General features: G+C 41.5%; 1 protein-coding gene across 1 annotated transcript in view; it reads left to right on the forward strand.

The window, feature by feature from the left end:
- The window catches only part of sipa1l3 (signal-induced proliferation-associated 1 like 3), a 67,278-nt gene extending 49,556 nt beyond the window's left edge, over positions 1-17,722 (forward strand). The window contains exons 9-24 of the mRNA XM_053320715.1: positions 1,421-1,578; positions 1,680-2,262; positions 3,417-3,515; positions 3,644-3,819; positions 6,989-7,240; positions 8,546-8,728; positions 9,240-9,364; positions 10,148-10,263; positions 10,360-10,808; positions 12,054-12,284; positions 12,674-12,833; positions 12,934-13,108; positions 13,345-13,494; positions 14,597-14,723; positions 15,099-15,180; positions 15,816-17,722. Coding sequence (XP_053176690.1) covers positions 1,421-1,578; positions 1,680-2,262; positions 3,417-3,515; positions 3,644-3,819; positions 6,989-7,240; positions 8,546-8,728; positions 9,240-9,364; positions 10,148-10,263; positions 10,360-10,808; positions 12,054-12,284; positions 12,674-12,833; positions 12,934-13,108; positions 13,345-13,494; positions 14,597-14,723; positions 15,099-15,180; positions 15,816-16,010 — 3,261 coding nt within the window. The 3' untranslated portion in view covers positions 16,011-17,722. The remainder of the gene's footprint in view (positions 1-1,420; positions 1,579-1,679; positions 2,263-3,416; positions 3,516-3,643; positions 3,820-6,988; positions 7,241-8,545; positions 8,729-9,239; positions 9,365-10,147; positions 10,264-10,359; positions 10,809-12,053; positions 12,285-12,673; positions 12,834-12,933; positions 13,109-13,344; positions 13,495-14,596; positions 14,724-15,098; positions 15,181-15,815) is intronic.
- The last annotated feature ends 1,599 nt before the right edge of the window (positions 17,723-19,321 follow it).

Genomic DNA, 19,321 nt, shown 5'->3' on the forward strand with positions numbered 1-19,321 from the left:
AGGTTTTGACGGTTACATCATCTTGTAAAACCTCTTGTAAAAGTTGAGTAAACAAATCATCTCAGAGATGCACATTTTAGTGTGTTGGAACAGTTAACATTAGTGTCAAATCTTCCAACATAAATTGCAGTTTTATAAATGGCACAATTACTCCATCCAGAGGTTCAGAGACTGCAGCAGCACACACAGTCATGTCTTCAGACGAACCGCTAGGTGGCAGCATCTGACATTTAAAAATAACCAGCTTCAGGAATGAAGTAGATTGACTGCTCTGACTTTTTGCAACATTTTTTTTTTTTTTTAAATAGTTAAATACATAATGAGCAATTCCTCAGTGAAAAATGGAAAATGTTTCTCTTGTTCTCTCATGTTATTCTCCTCTAAAGAAGCCTCCTTCCTACCCAGAGCCTTTTGAGACTAATGTAAGACTGGCACATATTTATACCTAACACACGCTCATAGAGCCCTCTTCTCAATCTAAACATCAAGATCACAAATATATAAATGAACAAAAGATGAAAAGGAATCGAAGAACTACCAGATTAATATCAAAATGTACTGTCCAGTACAAAACAAAGCCGGTTCTTTTAAGCAGTGTGATGTGCACATTATTTCCCTCCCTTTTCAACTAATTGATCAATCGAGAGACCAATCAGCCATAAAAAAAAAAAAGTTAATCGCAGCTGCAGTAGATGAAATGCTGCATCTAACCATACAAGCACAAAGAAGAAGAAAAGAAAAAGAAAGCTCTAACATTCAGTAGAGAGAAAAAGAGCTGGACCTGCAGAAGCTAATCCTGCACAATTCTTCCATATATAAACCATGAAAAAATGAACATTTCCGCAGTAAGTAACCATAGAAACGTGCATATCAACAGTACATTGTTATGTTTATAATGTATACTAAAATAAAACATAGTCAAGTTGTTTATAAAGATCTCAAATGTAACCTTTTCTTTAAATATTATTAATCTCAATGTTAGTAACCACCACACTGAGACCAGTAATCAAAATGTTCTATTACAGCCTTTGTGCAAGTAGAGGATGCTCCATGCTGGAGAATGTGTGTATCTGTGGCCAAACAGTGGGCTGGATTACATAATTGGTACTTTCACACTTCCCTCTGGAGATGAAGAGCGGATTGGCAAGCGCTGCACCGCAGACACAGCCTGGACTCTATGCCATGTCTCCTACACATACACAGATAGACGGACAAACCAGCACACACACACTGACACAAATAGCCCACACAGAATCCGAAAAACAAATTACATAAAGAACTGTTGTGAGGTGTACTGTCTAGTAGTGGATGTCTCAATCTCTCATTTCCATTGTCAGACTTTCTCCATCGTTGACTGAGTCCGTTCTGTCAACACCAATGATGTTGGCTAATTTCATTAATTTGTCATTTCTCCCCTCAGCTCCTGAGGAAGAGGCACATAGGGAACGACATTGTCACCATAATCTTCCAGGAGCCTGGAGCGTTGCCTTTCACCCCCCAGAATATTCGCTCACACTTTCAACACGTCTTTGTGATTGTTCGTGTACACAACCCCTGCTCTGAAAACACCTGCTACAGGTAAATGCTTAGAAAACAGAACATGTTCATCTGCATGTATATACAGTGACAAATGCAGAGTTAAAATCTTTAAATCCTCTCTGTCACACCTTTTCTCTCAGTGTGGCTGTGACAAGAATGAAGGATGTGCCTCCCTTTGGCCCACCCATCCCCAGCGGAGTCACCTTCCGCGACCCAGAAACCTTTAGAAACTTCCTTTTAGCCAAAGTTATCAACGCAGAAAATGCAGCGCACAAGTCGGAGAAGTTCCACACCATGGCGACACGAACGCGGCAGGAGTACCTGCGCGACCTGGCCGAGAACTACGTCAGCAGCACACCACTCGACTCGGCCGGCAAACTAAACAACCTCATATCCCTCGCATCCAAGAAACGTGAGCGCTCAAAGGCGAGAGAGGGAGCGGAGCTGGGGGCTGCGGGGGCCGTCGCCTGGAGGGTCCTGGCCCAGGACTTTAGTGGAGGTGGGACAGAGCTCCCCTGTGCTTTGGGTTTGTCAGCTGAATATATCCTCCTGACAGACTGCTCCACCAAAGAGGTGGTGTTTAACTGTTTCTGTGCCGATGTGATTGGCTGGACACCGGAGCGGCTGGCACTGAAGATCTTCTACGGGAGAGGAGACCACATCGCAGTGCGGGTACCAGAAGGCTGTGCGCAGGATGTCAGGGAAATGGTGCAGAGGTTAAAGGTGAGAGTCTTTTGAAGATATTTATATTTTATTATAGTTTTATTCTAAAAATGGGGGAAATTTTCTACAATGATTTTTAAGCCTGTATACTTTTTCATTTTGTTATATCTTAAAAGCATCAAACTGTTCATATTCTTGATAGTTTTAGCAACCATCCTGGAAAACCCAGAAATTCTGGCTTTGATTTTACACTCAGAGAGTTAACGTTAACGAGAGTTAAGTTATAAGTAGGTTGTAGTACAAATAATATTATGTAAATATTATACACAGTGTGTCTCTTAATATCAGACAATTGGAGATCTCCGCCCACTTAAGTCTTGGGATTTCTAACAAGCACTGTAGTTGCTTGAATGGCAGAGAGAATGACTGCTAACAAACCAACACCCCTTACATTTTGTCAAGAACACACCTTACTGGAAATAAACCCCCCCCCCCCCCCCCCCCCCCGCCCCCCCCACAACCTTCTCTGTACTGTAGTAGTAAACTGCATGTCACTGTCACAATATGAAGGGCTGCTGCAAACCCTTTGCATTGGTTCCTTTTTAAAACTCTCCATTTGTTTCCACCCAGTTTTAACAACAAATCCTGGGAGATTGTTCTCAGTCTGTATGAGTGAAGCATTTAGAGAACGACCTGTTGTGTCTAATTCTTTTCTCAATCTAAGTGCATATTAATTAATTGGGGTTTTTTTAACATGAAGGCACTCACATAGCTCACTTTTTCAATGCTGTTATCCAACTGCCTGCATGGACCAATGAGAAGCATTTCATATTGTGATAATCCCTCCAAAATTTGATGAATTAAATGCTGGGAAAAGGAGATTTCCTGGACTCCACTGAGCTTTGTGTAAATCCAACAGAGAAAAAAAATATTAAAAAATCAGTTAATCTATCTAAAAGTACCTAATACATGCAGATCCAAAGGCCGATAAAGTTTCCAGAGAGCCCGTTGAAATAGTTTCAGCTGGCATTGGCTGTTTTGTTGCTTCATATAAATTATATTCAACAGAGCAGTGAACCTCCTTTCCTTTTTCAGGCTATTTTATTTTATGAACTTATTTTACGAGACACATAAAATCTATTTGAACACAAACATAAGAAATCAACACTCTTAATCGAAGATTTTTAATCACATTATTTCCTCTCTTCCTCTAGTCACTGACAGTGGGATGTGAGACGGTGGACATGACTCTGAGGAGAAACGGACTGGGACAACTGGGCTTCCATGTTCGTCTGGACGGCACTGTGGCAGAGGTACCATCAGATGACCATCTGCTGCACCAGATCTCTACTGAACCACTGAGGCGCTCATTTGTGAAGAATCTTGGCTACACATAACTGGCATGTTTGAAGACTTTAATCGTGGTTTTATTCTCTGGCAGGTGGAGGAATACGGCTTTGCCTGGCAGGCGGGGCTGAGGCAGGGCAGTCGATTAGTGGAAATCTGCAAGGTTGCCGCGGTGACGCTGACTCACGAGCAGATGATCGACCTGCTGAGGACGTCGGTCACGGTCAAAGTGGTCATCATTCCTCCGTACGAAGAGGGGGGGCCTCGCAGGTGTGTTGGAGTCTGTTTGTTGCATTCATGAGCCATTCATGTGTAAACAGCTGTGGCGAATACAGATGTTGAAGCAGTGGGGGACAGCATAAGAGGGAGCCAAGTGTTTGCAGTAATGGAGTGACAAGAGCGAGCTGGAGTGAGTACAGGACGCTCTTCACTCAAACACACAAAAGCTCGGGTGAGATAGTGGACAGATTTCCAATGTTCTGAAAGGATTTTGTGTGGGAGTGTGTGAAAAGAGGAAGCGAGCGAGCACAGAGTGAACGATATGCCGTTCAATCACGCACATCTCCCTGCGAACAACGGAGAGGAAACGGGCAAAAAAACGAAGCATGGAGACAAAGAGAAAGAAGCACTTGTTAAATGTGAATTAAGAAAATCTGCCATTCTTTGTTTCTCTCCTTTGTATCGTCACCATCGTCTCTCTCAGCGCGCTACAAGCTCTCTTTTTTTTCTCCGCCATCATCCTACCTTTCATCTACATGCAAGGCCTTGACTAAGAATAACGAGGCCTTATGAGACTGATGTGGTGTTACAGAACGGTTACAGAGGTGAAGAAATAACCACAGTGTTAGTGTGTGTGTGTGTGTGTGTGTGTGTGTGTGTGAGAGAGAGTGTGTTTCTGACTGAGAAGCAGGGTTCCTAAATACAGTAATTGTGGCCGGCTGTGTGATCACACAGTGGTTAGATTTCTTTAATGTTGGAGGCAGTTTAATTACACCAAGTTAAATCCCTTTGACACACACTCTGATGCACAAACACACACATCCACACACACTCTACTGTGGCATTGATGCAGCTGATAATTAGAGTCTTGTATTTCACTCTCCCCCACTCTTCTCTCTCTCTCTCTCTCTCTCTCTCTCTCTCTCTCTCTCTCTCTCTCTCTCTCTCTCTCTCTCTCTCTCTCTCTCTCTCTCTCTCTCTCTCTCTCTCTCCTCTCTCCTCTCTCCTCTCTCTCTCCTCTCTCTCTCAGACTTGTTAGCTGTTGTGTGCCAGGCAAGCAGATTGCATGAGATTAAGGCCTGGAATCTGCAGGAGAAAAAAAAACACAAAAAAAACGGAGACCAAAAATAAATAAATAAATAAATGAGTGGAAGTGATTAATTAAAAATGCATGCCCTGTGCGAATGAAAGGGACAGAAAGGAGGGAGGGATAGAGAGAGACAGAGAGAGAAAGGCAGGGTTGAGTATATTGAGTTGTAGAGGCAGAGGAGCGCTCGGCGAGGAGGACGTGTCTCAACACCACCGAGAGTGAGAGAAGTGGGTGGAAGAGAGAAAGAAAGAGAGAGAACAGGAAAGCAGAGTTGGAAGTGTTTCTTCTTGGTGATCTGCCTCGACTGTGTGCACATGCGAGATGGAAGGATGCAGTAGAGGAGAAATGTGATTGATGGTGAGGGTGCGTTTGATCATATGTGAATGTGCGCACACACGTTGTGGAGCTCCAGATGTGTAACTTCAGCCAATGTGATGGAAGAAACACTCCATGTCAACACATGTAGGCTCCACTCTCGCTAAGGTTTGTGCTCTCTCTATGTGTGTGTGTGTGTGTGAGGTCACAGCATGTACTGCTATTATATAACTGGGTGTGGATATTTATTTTTGAGGTACTAGTATTCCTTCATTGATATGATATATCAAGCATATTGAGTACGCTGACATTTATTTTCTGCTAGTATTCATATTTTATAAAGAAGTGTGAGTCCATCCATCCTTATTTTGTTTGTCCCTCTGTAGTTTTCTTACTACATTGTGTTTATATTCTTGTAGTGTAATAAGGGGCTTACTGTGACTGACTCATAGATTTAGCCAGGTCAAATATTAAAGGGTCAGTTCACCCAAATAAAAAAGGGGGGGTGGAATCCAGTATAATCCTGGTTATCCTGAATCATTTATAGACCTAAGTGTGAATTTCTGCATAAGAAATAGTTCCTGCAAATAAATGTTTTTTGCTATTGTTTGTTTTGTATAATTAGCAATCCTAAAGATACTTTAATATCATATATGACAGAAAACAAGCAAAACATTCACATTTCAAAAGCTGGAATGAAACAATTGTTGGTATAAGTAATTAAAATAGTTCAATAGATTTTTCTGTTGATTGACTCTTTTGCAGAGCTATGTTTGTTTCTCTTTATATTCCTCTTAGATCCTCACAGTGAATTTCACTCTTGTTTCACCTCAACTCTTCACTTTGACACCATGTTTCCACCACCATTGTCACCCACTCCTCTCGTCTCCTACTCTCTCTTCCTCTTGGCATTTGTCTCGTCTTGAATACATCCTCTATGCATATTTGATGCCTCCTGCTCGTCTGTAATAGACTTCATGAATGAAGTAATGATGTAATGTAAAATATATGTGCTGGGTTTTAGGCGCGAAGCTTCCATAAAGAACATAGACATTTTTGCCTCTTGTGTTTCCTGAATTAAGTGCTATGTTTGATAAAGATGACCCTTCAGCTGAGAATACTGACTGATAGTGACTTTATTATTGATGAAAATAACTGCCAGTTTATCTTCGTTTGAAGATCCTCACATGATTTTTAATCTTTTTATTCTGACATAGAGCTGGGTCAGTATAGTATATACTCTTTTTAGAGAGATAGAAAAAACACTTGAACTGAGTGACTACAACCTTGTATTTACACATATGCTGTATTTATCTCTAAGAGTGAGAGACCTTGAGAGAGAAGCTCTTTGATGAGATTAGAAGGTTAACACTGTGCCTGTGCTGTTTCAACACACACACACACACACACACACACACACACACACATATTAACTTGACCTCAGTCTCACAGTAGGCAAGATGGAGTCCTGATGTGCCAATAATCAGCTTCCTTTCCTCTCTCTTCATCTGTGTCAGGGGAGCTCATTAGTGAATGCTCTTACGTGTCTGGTGCGTGTTCGAGCATCCACAAAGCGTATTATGAGAGAACCATTATGTGGAGTACTCTGAGGAAATATATTGAGCAGTTTTATCACACTGAACCCGGTACAGGAGAGACAGATCCGGTTCAGCTGCAGTTCATGTCTTCAGAGAGGATGATGTTGTGCTGAGGAAACAAAATGGGGACATTTAAGCAACAAATTCGCTCGATGTCCTGCTCTGTTTCAGTTTGCTTCCTATTCACTAACGAGCCTCCCTCGTTCTGTCTCTTCAGGGGCTGCACAGAGGAGTACGAGATGAAGACCATGGAGCAGAAGCCAGAACCTGAGCCTTTGGCGGCAGGCTACCGACCCTCCCCACGCCCAACATGGCGATGGGACAGCCCACCCATTCCCCCAGGGCTTCACAACGCTCCCAACCCACAGCGCTGGGCCCCCATAGGTGCCCCACCTATTCCGCTGCCTCGCTCACACAAGGCTCTGATGCCTGTTCCCTACAGGGAGCCCCAGCACCTCAACCCCAAGAGGTGAGAACTATACCTCAGGCCACTGATAAACTTGCAGCATGTATTCATGCTCTGCACATGATGAATTTGCCTGTCTCAGATATATTTTTTATTGGCATGTAATTTGTAATAATAATTATTGATACAATATATACATGAATTATGATTCAAATGAATGTAGGAAAACAAAACAAAAAACGCAGGTGCAAAAGTGATCAACATGAGTTGAACTGTTGTGTGTATCATAATTATTGAGTCATTAAAAAGTAGAGAACAAAATAAATCAAGAGTGTAAAAGTGTCAAAATATCCATCTTCCCCACATATTCACCGACTGCATTTGTTGTTCCTGACCTCTGAATCATCCTTCACATGTCAGATTCATTCAGCTATTAAAATTCTTTTGGTGTCATTCTCATTAATGGCCGATCGGTGCTTTGAGAACTGGATTAAGAACTTCACCTTCCTGCGAAGGGAGCTAACCTCCAGGCTACATTCATTAAAAAAATCAAGTCTAGACAAGGTTTCCACAGATGTGTTGTAAGAAAAGTAATAACTCCTGTGTTTCTATGATCGTATCTAGGGTATACAAAAATGATTAATGTCTCCCAGTAACTATGACCACATCTTTATTATCAACTTAAAATAATGACAGCTACTGATTGGTTTGGGCAAAACAAAACACAGCAGACCCTCTTCCCAAATATGAGAGACTTTGAAAAATTGAACAAAATGTAAAAACAGTGTAATCACTACACTGTTGTTGCAGTTGTAGGGAGAAAGTTATTCTTTTCATTATGAAAATAATGTCAGTGATATGAAGATTTTTGCAGGTTTAACTGCCTTCCTATTCGCAGGATCCTAAATAACTAAAAAAGGCACAGATATATGTACTTATTACTCCACTCTTCTTAATCTCCTGTTTAATCAAATACATTTGGAAACTTAATATCATATCAAACTTAATATCATATCATAGTGACTGATGTCCTGAAAATGTATCTCACAAAATGAAAAACTGTACAGATTATAGTTTTTTATTCTACTCTACTGAAACAGGTGTTATCCTTCAGCTTCATTAAGTAGGTTATAGTATTTTGTTCAGAATAGTTTTCTGCAGGACATTTAAAATGTGTTTACAATATTTTTACTTTTGACTTTTTTGCTCACAGTTACAAACTGGAGACAAGATACTTTGTGGTGTCACACTGCCCACTCCTCAAGTGAATAACTGCCATCAAATGAATTTATACACATGGTCTCTTGTGTTCCTCATTCTTTGTGGTGTATTTGTTTAACCATCTTCCTCCATGCTGTGTTCCTTCAGGCCGGTGAGCTACCCAGAGAACCACTACAGCCTGTCTCCTGCAGGAGGCGACAGAATGCTGCCCTACAGAAACCCCTCAGCCAGCTTCTCCTCGCCCTCCTCGGGCCTGGTGGGGCTCTCCACGATAGGGCCACCTGGAATCACACCGGGGCCCTTTGTACGCTACAAACCTTCACCCGACAGGTGTGTGTGTGTATATGTGGCCTTTTTGTTCTCTGAGCCCTCCTTTGATCTTGATTAAACATGTCTGATGTTACTCATAACAACTGTTTTGTATGCTGGAGACAAATGATATCAGTTGATAACATAGGCTGGATAATGTGCAGACATGTATGAACACACTGTGTCCCAGAGGAAAGATCTGTTGTGTGGGCGGCTCTTCCTGACAGTGCGGAGGTTGATAACATCTCGCTCAACCTGAGAAACGTGTTTTATTCAACCGCCATCAGAATGCAACACAGAAACTGAAAATCTCCTCTGCTCAGTACATTTTGGGATATTTTGGGTTTTAATTTTAGTGTGTGTGTCATTTTAACTTAATCTTCTGAATGCAATGTGTTTTAGTATATCCTATAGTATGGAAAGATCTGATTTACCCAAAAATGTAATAATATAATAAATATTTACTTCATATACCAGCAACAATAGCATGAATCACACATCCTTCCCCTCTTTTCCTGTGATGCGTCTGTAGATATGGAACAGGACAGCGCCCCCTGTTGCCCTATGAGCCCCACCTTAGTGTGGACATCACCTCCAGTGGAGAGTCTTCCTCAGGCTTCACCAGTCAAGACAGCACCATGGAGCGCTGCAAAACAGGTACATCATCATCAAAACATTGCGAGCCCCTGATCTTAAGATAACATGTTATTTACTTTCTGCATGAAGGCTATAATCAATGTTTTTGTATTCACGAATCACATGACTACGTGTTTGTGAAAGGTGTCGCTCGTAATGATGAGACTTATCACCTGATTCTGCGCTTCACCTCAGATTTATAGAGATTTTAGTGTCTTTCAGCTCAATGTTTAGATTTGATTCATTCTCTGCTCCATGATAGTATCATTTTTGGCCGCAGCGGGAAGCTGTCTTCAATTAAAAAAGCTCTAATATCTCAATATACATGATCTGCTTATCACCAATCTGCAGACAAAGTGAGCATCTAGCTGGTGAACATAGTGGAGCATTTAACAGCTAAAAAGCCAGATATTTCCCCCAGGAGTTGATGGAGTTAGTGAATGTTGGACTTATATCAATCACAACTCTAATTTAGTGCTAATGTTTCTCTGAAACTGCTGGATGTGTATGTGTATAAGCAGCTGCTGTCACATCTTAAAAAGTGATAAGTAGTTTTTGTGTTTTCAGCTTGTTTCTGTTGTTGCCATGTGAACAAAATAAATTGCAGCCATGATTTCTCTATTGATTCAAAGTGTGTGTTGCTCAGTAGAGTCCAGATAGCTGAGTGTGATTTTGAGCGTTGAGTTGGGGGCGGGGGGGGCAGTGTTTAAATGTGCTATAAGCATTTAATCCTCTTTGCCAACCATAGAGGGTTTTGGTGTAATTTGTTTTAATCCTGCAAGTGTCTGTGTGTTTTCTGTCTAGAACCCCTCTGGCACGTCCCAGCATCATCGTCTCGGGGGCCAGGTGGTGGAGGGGGGCAGAGGAGACTACCCAGACAGGATGTCCCGGGAAAAGACTCCCCAAACAGACACTCTAAGGTCAGACTCTGCTCACCATCACGGCATCTCATTTGTTCATGTGTCACCTTCTTTGCTTCACTGCCTCTCTGACTGTCATCCTCGTGTCCTCTGCAGGGCGACACTCAGTACTCCAGTCACTCCAGCAGCAACACCCTGTCCAGTAACGCCTCCAGCAGCCACAGTGACGAGCGCTGGTTCGACGGAGGAGCTGGAGGAGAACGTGGGGGCGGCGGTTGCCTCGGGGATCCAGCCGACCCTGACCCTGACCTCCTCAACAAGGGGGGGTCCAACGACAGCGGCATTGACGCACCGACACACTACAACAACACTCGCCACGGAAACATTTCCAACAGCCAGTCACACCACAAGACTGTGCACTGCTCCGCCACCTACAGCGGCATCCAGGAGCTGTCCGTGGGAAGGAGCAGCGGCAACGGAGAAGCCAGGAGACGAGAGTCATCACCCATCATACCAGCCGCAGCCAATCAGAACAAAGGGTACCGGACGAGGACATTTCCACCACCTGGTTCCAGCGCTGATAAAATGGATGCTTTCAAACCCAGGTAATAGACTCACTGATGAGGTGCATCCTTTATGGCGAGGTTTATGATGCTAATATTCACTAACATTAACCTCAAACGATAGGGCAGATTTAGCCCAAATATATGCTGGTTCTTTAATTGCGGAGATGTGTACTCAGTAATAACTCAAATTCAGCATGTTAATAAACCACCAGCAGCCATTATGTACCATCACTATCCTTTTTAAAATCAGAGTTTGATACATGGAAATGTGACCATAAATGTATCAAGGATGCATTAAGGATTATAGCAGACTAATCCTTGTGTAACATGCAGATCATCATGTGAGCTCTTATGTTGGTGGACACATCATAAATGCAGTCATTAAAAAGACTAACATACACAGAGCTCCACAACACTCTGTGTTGGATTAAACGATGCCATCAATGCTAACGCTGCAGTCTGAGCCAGGGACGTCTTGGCGTAGGACCGTTTTTGTACGATATAATACAGACAAAACAATGTAAAACTGAAGACTTTTAGGACACAGATGCTTCGTTACAGGTATTATTAATACGCACAATTTGACTGAAAGTGATGAAAGATTTATTATTTGTTTGGGTTAGAGACTTCAAATGCTCTGCTTGTAATAATTTGTTTTTGATATGTCCACAAAAAGTTTAAATGTATTGAAAATCCTTCGATTTCTGCTCCTTCTCCCTAATTGGAAAATCCAGAATCTGTGAATATGCAAATATCACTCATTTCAAAAGCTGGATGTGTGACATCTATTACCTCACTGTGTATGTGTGCAGGAGGTTCACACTTGTGTAAGTTAGTTACTGAAGTGCAACCAGCTTCCAAACTAGCTGTGACAACACAAAGTCATCACACATTTTAAACTGAGACTTGAGGTGAGCGTCGAGAAACGTTTTCCCTTCAGCAGATAAATGTGAACGCATTCTGCATAATGAAGCTAAAACAGCAATTTAATGATAAAATTAAGAGACATCACTCTGTAAAATACAGCTCACTATTAAGAGCACAGACATTGTGATCCGCAGATCTTCTTTTAGATGAATTGTGGTGCGCTACAAGCTTTCCGTGACCTAACACACATCTGAATATACACACGGTGTAACAATTTCTGCAAGGCTTTTTGTATCATCTCTTCATCTATCTTAGCAGTGTTGCAAGTAAAAGACAAACACAGTTAGCTTCTCATGGCCTACTCTGTTTCATGTGGTTTGATGAATGAATCACTTGAATGTCTGTCTGTGCTCTCAGGGCCTACACACCTCAGGGTTACAAGACACCAACAACAGACAAAGCCCGGCCTGTCCGAGCCTCTACAGCAACACCCACTTCAGCTCAGTTAAGCTCCACCCCTCTGTCCAGCTCCGCCCCCAAGACTTTATACGCAAAGAGCAGACAAACTGCCTGGCAGCCCGAAGACATCAGCCCATCACCTTCAAACACGAACACAGCGTCCAGCTCTGACAGCAGCAGCAGCAAGAAGTAAGTTAACAGCAGAAAAAGATCAGCTTCCATTCAGGTGCCGCTCCGCCTGGACAGAAACTTCATCTGCCTTATTTAGATTCTGATCTCCAACATTGGGGAGCATCTGTACATGAAACAAGCATCTAAAGAGAGAGTTACTTCTGTCTCACTTACCTGCGCCAGTATTTAAGTCATGACGGTTCCTTCAGAGCTAAGAATGGGTTTAATGTTTGTGGCCCTTGGTGAAAATTGTTATGACATGTCTTTCACTACTTGCAAGAAAACCAGTGACTGAAACACTGAGCTGTGATCAGTCTGGAGGAGTAAATGGGTTGGATTAATGTGGGGAGACACACGATGAATGAAATACAAGACAAGTTTGTGGTGCTCATGTCTTCTCTCTCCAGGCAGGTGGATACGAATTCAAAGAATGTGTTTGGACAGCCTCGACTCCGAGCATCACTGAGGGACCTGCGCTCTCCACGGAGAACTTACAAGAGCACCATCGAAGACGACTTGAAGAAACTGATCATCATGGACCCAGGAGAGATGCCGCAAAGAGATCCGGTGAGTAACGCACACTTGTAGACAATCACATTACGCTTCAGTTAACAGTCTTTGATGAATGTGCTCACACAGCTCTGATCTCTTTCGTCTCTCTCTGTAGTCTCCCAGACGCACCTTGCAGCGCACCTTTTCAGACGAGTCTCTGTGCAGCGGGCGTAAGGACTCCAGCTTCGCCAACTCAGAGAACCAGACCACCCCTAACGATGTGCTTTTCACCTGTACGCTGCCCACACGCAGACACGCCGTCTCCTCCAACCACATGCAGAGTAAGAAGGGTGAGTTTAAACTGCACGTTGTGTTTTCAGGCAGGTGGATGGTGTTGAACGTTCACTGCCAACACTGCTGAGTTTGAGAGTATTAGCTGCCAAGTTTCATTCTTTGGGGATGTAAGGAGCTCAGTAGTGAAATCAATCTCATGAGGATTGTTATGTAGTTTGTTTTGCTTTCATAACTTCTAAAAACCTACAGCAAGCATTCATTACTGTTCCTGTTCTCCTCTCGCGTCCCTCAGTGCCTCTGTCTGCGTCTGAGCTGTCCCTTACAGAAGTGAGGGACAAAGTTCCCCCCTTGAGGAGGCTGGATCCCGGCCTGATGCCCCTCCCTGACACAGCCTGTGGACTGGAGTGGTCCAGTCTGGTCAACGCTGCTAAAGTCTACGAAGGTGAGAGTGGAGATATTGCAGGAGAGGCTCAGTGTGTTTAACTTTTCAAACCTGTAGATGCTTTACTCGGGTCTGAATCAGTGAATAAGTTGGTACATCTTGTGTGTTTTCCCCTTAGTTTGGTTTATTTTCATGCAAAATAAATGAAAGTGACCCAAAACGATCACGAAAAGCCGCATGAGAACGTTCACTTGGCTCATTGGTCAGATGTTTCTGGGGTAGGGGCAAAAACATTAACAGGAACCTGTGGCTGTTAGCAACCGTTGATTTTGTTCAGTATGCAAAGCATGCATCATTATAGAAGCTGTTCAAATTTGCAGAGTACACTTTGTAATCAGCTCAGATCAATGTTGGATCACTTCCCCACCACAAACAAACCGCTCCAGACCTTTTTTGTGATGAGTTTGAGACCACTTCCTCTAAAGGTTTTGTTTTGGTCTGAAACGGAGGACAATAGCTGTGTTCACATCTGGCCAAACAAATCGTACCAAGGGGTAAAACAACCACAGTCCAGTTCAACCAGACTAAATAAGCAGGATTGAAAACACTCTTCTCAGTAATGGACTCTAAATATAATACTGTATCTTTGTGTACCAGTCTGTGGGGGATTGTGTGCTGAGTTTGTGTGTTTTTCTGTCACAGTTTGGACTGAAAGTTCTTTAATTAGCAGCTCACGTAAGAGTATATACATGTACACTGCAATGAATTTGGAAACTTAAAAGAAAGTAGTTGTTGAATTCAAATTCCATTTTAAAATTCCCAAATAGCTGGTGAGTGTGTGATGTCTCGTCTGAATGTTGGGGATCGGTGTTGTGGCTCTCTGTCACACGACACTCCTGAGAAAGACGGGGGTGTGTGTGTGTGTTACACACACCTCGTACTGGATCACCTGCTCTGCTTCCCAGCCTCAGCTTCTGTTCTGGGTCTCTCCACGGTCCCTTGTGTCCTCTGCTTCCCATCAGAGCTCAGACAAACACTCAAGACTCAGGCCAACACTTGATCCCTGACCTCATCTGCTGCCAGGTCCACCTGTGCTGAGGTGTGATTATGCTGTGTGTCTCGCGGGACTTATTGAAAGTAAGATCATGTGTTTCTGTTACAGCACAAAGAGCAGTTTCCCTCTTCTCTCTGAATGAGGCGCACATTGGAGGTCCGGACATGAGACCGGTCGTCAGTCCTGTCCAGTTTCCCACTCCACAGACGCCAAGAACCACACCCACCTTCAGCGGGTAGGTCGACTAACAAAAGGAAATTTGTTCATTAACTTAATTTGTGGTGTAGATAAGGATTAAACCCCTGTGAGTGTTTGTTGCTGTCCTGTTGTAAGCTTTGTCACTCCTGCCACCCAGTGGTAACTTACTGAACTGACAGTGAGCTGAGCCTCAAAATTGTTTATTCCTCTGTGTGTTCCCCATTCAGTAAACTGTTGGTTGTTTGAGTTGTTGAACCAGTTTCTGTGTTGCCAGAAGCAATGTTTATTCTTTCCTGCTAGTGAAGTTCACTGAAGCTCTGCTGATTAATAAACATGAGAACAAACCAGTAAAGCCAGTCCGTTTAACTGTGTGTGTCTTATGCAAAGTACCATGTGCTGTTTGTATTACCAGTGACGAGGTGCCCAACGATTTGTCAGGACGTCTCTACCACCTGGAGGTGATGTTGAAACAGCTGAACACTGATCTGGAGAGGGTGAGAATCTTTTGTTCTTCACTTTTTTGGCTTATAATGAACAGTTTAAAGTAGAAAGTAATATTATAAGCATCCACTAGTGAGCTACTTTTTTCACTTTTTACATTATTACTGCGATACTGTCATAAAATGTTGTAATAAAAGTGTAATAATTTAAAGAAATTGACACACTTCTTCAGTTTATTGCCAAGAATTGAATAAGAAGCGTGATACCACTTCAATGTCTGTATGATATATATATATATATATAAATATATATATATATATATATATATATATATATATATATATATATATATATATATATATATATATATATATATATATATATATATATATATATATATATATATATATATATATATATATATATAAAGCTTCAGTCATGATATATTTAGCTTATCATAAAGAACAAACACAGCCAAAAATAGCAAACTCTGCTCAAAGTTAACAAAACCCACCTTCGAAAGCCTCTAAAGCTCATTAAATAAAACATTATATCTTGTTTATTTAATCGATACAAAAATCAAATTGTAAAATTAATAACATTGTTTGTTTGTGGTTATGTTAATGGTATCAATCTTTTTATCGTAACTCTCAGCGAGAAAGTGAATACATTTTTTTTACAACTCCAGGAGAAGCACGACAAGGTGGCGCTGCTTGCAGAGATGGCCAACCTGAGAGAGAACAACCAGCGGCTGCAGGAGGAGAGCCACTCGGCCAGCGAGCAGCTGCGCAAGTTCAGTATGCTGTTTACCAATATCAACAAGACAGGAAGCGACCACGAGGCGCACTCCATAACGCCCGAAAGTCAGTCAAAGAGGGATTAATCAGCACCTGCAGAAGAAGAAGAAGAGTACATGATTCAGGCCAGAGATGGGGGCGAGTGAGAGAAATATCCTTTTTAACGCTGCCTGCTCAGTACCCATGATTCCTTGCACACACAGGGGCAGCAGAGGTCACCGTGACGTCAACTCACTCAGCTTCCACTGGACCGCCTTAAACTGGAGAGAGTCAGACAAAAAAACACGTTTTTGAATCACTCCCCAAAAATCTCACCCGGCGTTCCTTCCCTCGGAGCGGAGACCCTCCCTCTCTTTTCTCTGAGCCCATTTATTTTTATAAACTGAAGTCTTATATATAAACTTGTCATATATATAAATACACACATGCTACTATGCTAGAGGAGCGAGTAGGAGTGGAGACTGTTTTACATCACCTGGAGAGGCCTAATACTGTTCCTGCAGCGAATCAGCCAAAAAAAAAAGAAAGAAAGAAAGAAAGAAAAAAAAAAGACTCATTACAGACTGCATCTCCCAGAATGCACTAGAAGTAATGGAAGCTCTACAGACATGGTACTGTAGATAGATGCCTGTGTGGTACAATTCTCATGTATCAATATTATCTATATTGTACTGATATTGTATAACAGTTGTACTAAAGAGGTGCGTGTGTTTGTATGTGTGTGCGCGCGTGTGTTTGTGTGTGTGTGTGTGTGTGTGTGTGTGTGTGTGTGTGTGTGTGTGTGTGTAAATGATGGTACAGCGAATACTCAGAAGCATTATCGCACAATTGTGTTTGTGCTCAGAACTAGATGCATTTTATTATCCTTTGGTTTGTGTGTGTGTGTGTGTGTGTGTGTGTGATAGTCTGTTTAATGACGACTGAGTGATGAACAAACTAGTTTACTGTAATATGAAACTCGTGGGCCACGTTATTTTTCCTTTCCTCTGTTTACATGGACGAACTTTGGCCCAAAGATGTGAAACAAGCCATCAGTGTGTTGAGAGAGTAAATGTCAGAAACTCAGTGATTATATGACAGTATCATATCTTTAATGTAGTTTTTAATTTTCACTGTTTTCAGCAGTGCTGTATCATCTCAGATCTAAACTTACTGAATCATCGTTTTATCCCTTAACTCATTTTCACTGTACGTCTTTAAAAATCATCATTATTCTAATATTGAAAGAAACAGTTTGACATTTTGTGAAATAGTTTATTTACTTTCTGGTGCAGTGCTGGAAGAAATACTCATCCTTTATTTAAGTTAAAGTACCAATACCAGTTTTACCATTACAATTAAAGTCCTGCATGAAAAATCCTACTAGTAAAACTACGTAAGTATAGGCACCAAAATGTAGTTAAATTATTCAAGTACTCATTTAGTCCCTCTGACTGATTTTTTTTTTTTTCACTTAAATCTGAGAGGTTGTGAGATGATTAATGGGAGAGGAAAGAAGAAAAAACAAAGACACTGGTCACAAATATAAATCATACCATTCTTCACACTTCAGACCATGGAACCCCCAAAAGTAATGCAGCACTGTAACACCGGCCCTCATGAGAGCTTTGTGTCAGAGCTGAAAAATTCAACAGCAAATCAGAAAAAAGTGACGGCAAAAAAGAGAAAACATTGTAATCAAATGTTTTACCCTTTTATAGTTTTATTGTATTTTTTTATTGAGTTTAGCCTTTCAGGTTTTAATTAAAACTTTTTTTTAGTTTGATTCATGGGATATTTAATCCCATACCATCTGTGACCTGCTCACCTGGTTTAGCTACTTGGTTTGGGTCACTGTATTAAACACAGTACCCTCAGAGTATTCACATATAAACAATAAATGAGATATAATGTGTGACCCAGTGAGCTTTTAGAGGTGGATTTTTAAGCAAATAAGCAAATTTCCACAAATGTCAAACTTTTCCTTTTTATAATCGAGTCTTCTTTGCATACTAATGAAATGAAGCTGTGTCTCCTGTAAATTGTACTCGTAGAAAAACTTTTACTGTAACACTAAAATCACTCGACAACACTGAAGCTCCTTCATGTCAGAACCACTCTGTGTGTGTGCGCGTGTGTGTGTGCGTGCGTGTGTGTATAAGGATTGATCCCGACGTTCTGTGATAACCCAAATGAACACAAAAGACACTATTTATACTGTTAGCTTGCTTACCGATCTTGTCTACGATATCTATTTTTCATACAGAGATCTGAGTGTCTGTGATGTTTTTGGGATGTTGGTACTGAACGGACCATAACGTCCCCGCAGCGGAGTCTATGTGAGGATGTTTCTTATCTTAAAGCTTCCTGTGTCGGTATCGATATTAGCTGATGATGACATTGTACTGTATCATCATCATCATCATCATCTCCTGCTCCGCTCCGTGGACCAGCTTCTTCTTCATCATCTTCATCATCATCATCATCATCATCAGGAGGCTTTTTCTTCTTCTTCTTCTTCCCTGATCTGACTGGAAATGTTTCCTTGAATTTTCCAACTCGCTCAGGTTCCTCAAGATGCTGTTCATGACACTAAACGGTGGGTTAGGGGTGGGCGATATGCTGCGTTTGTACCCTCTGACAGTTTTTATACCATTGTTGCGATCCCTTTTATATTTCTGGGTGTGTTCGATCGTTGTAGGCAATTGGATTTTTATGAGTTTTGCACCCATGTGATAAAGTACTGTGATTTATATGGATTTAATTTGCTGGATTAGACAAGAAAAAAAAAAGACTTTCCTGACTCATTATTTTTTCAAAATTGATTTTATGACAGTTTGTGACAGAAGATGAAATATGCTGTGATAAAAGATTTGTCCTGTATCGCCCACTCCTACCATCATACTTTGCTTTCACTGACTTGGAGCTGTGACTCCTTTATTCCTCTGCAGCCATTAAAGGTTTACGTTTGGACTTGATACCAGTCATGTTTTTACGGAAGCCTGACTGGGCCCAATGTGGTTCAGGCCTCTCCAAAAACCAACAAGCTCCAAACTTTATTCCGCTTTTGGATATTTAAAGTCTCCACGTGACACTCCTGTTGTAGGAAATCCTTCATTCATGCAGCTTCGCAGGTGTAGCTGTGACGTTAGTATCTGCAAGTCTTAATCTTTAGTTTTGCTTGTGTAAAAGGGGCAAGGTTTCTTTTTTTAAAAATATATATAAATATATATACATTTTGTTTTCATGCATAATTTTAAGGTATTTATAGCATACATCATGATCCATGTTGAACAAATCAATAATGCATTAAGGTTAATATTGTATAACTAGGTTTGTTTTTTTTAGATGTTAAATATTTTGATAATTTATTTTTTAACACTTTGGCCACTGTTGCAGACGGCAGTGGAGATCAGAG

The sequence above is a fragment of the Scomber japonicus genome, chromosome 6 (assembly GCF_027409825.1).
Source record: "Scomber japonicus isolate fScoJap1 chromosome 6, fScoJap1.pri, whole genome shotgun sequence".
NCBI lineage: Eukaryota > Metazoa > Chordata > Actinopteri > Scombriformes > Scombridae > Scomber > Scomber japonicus.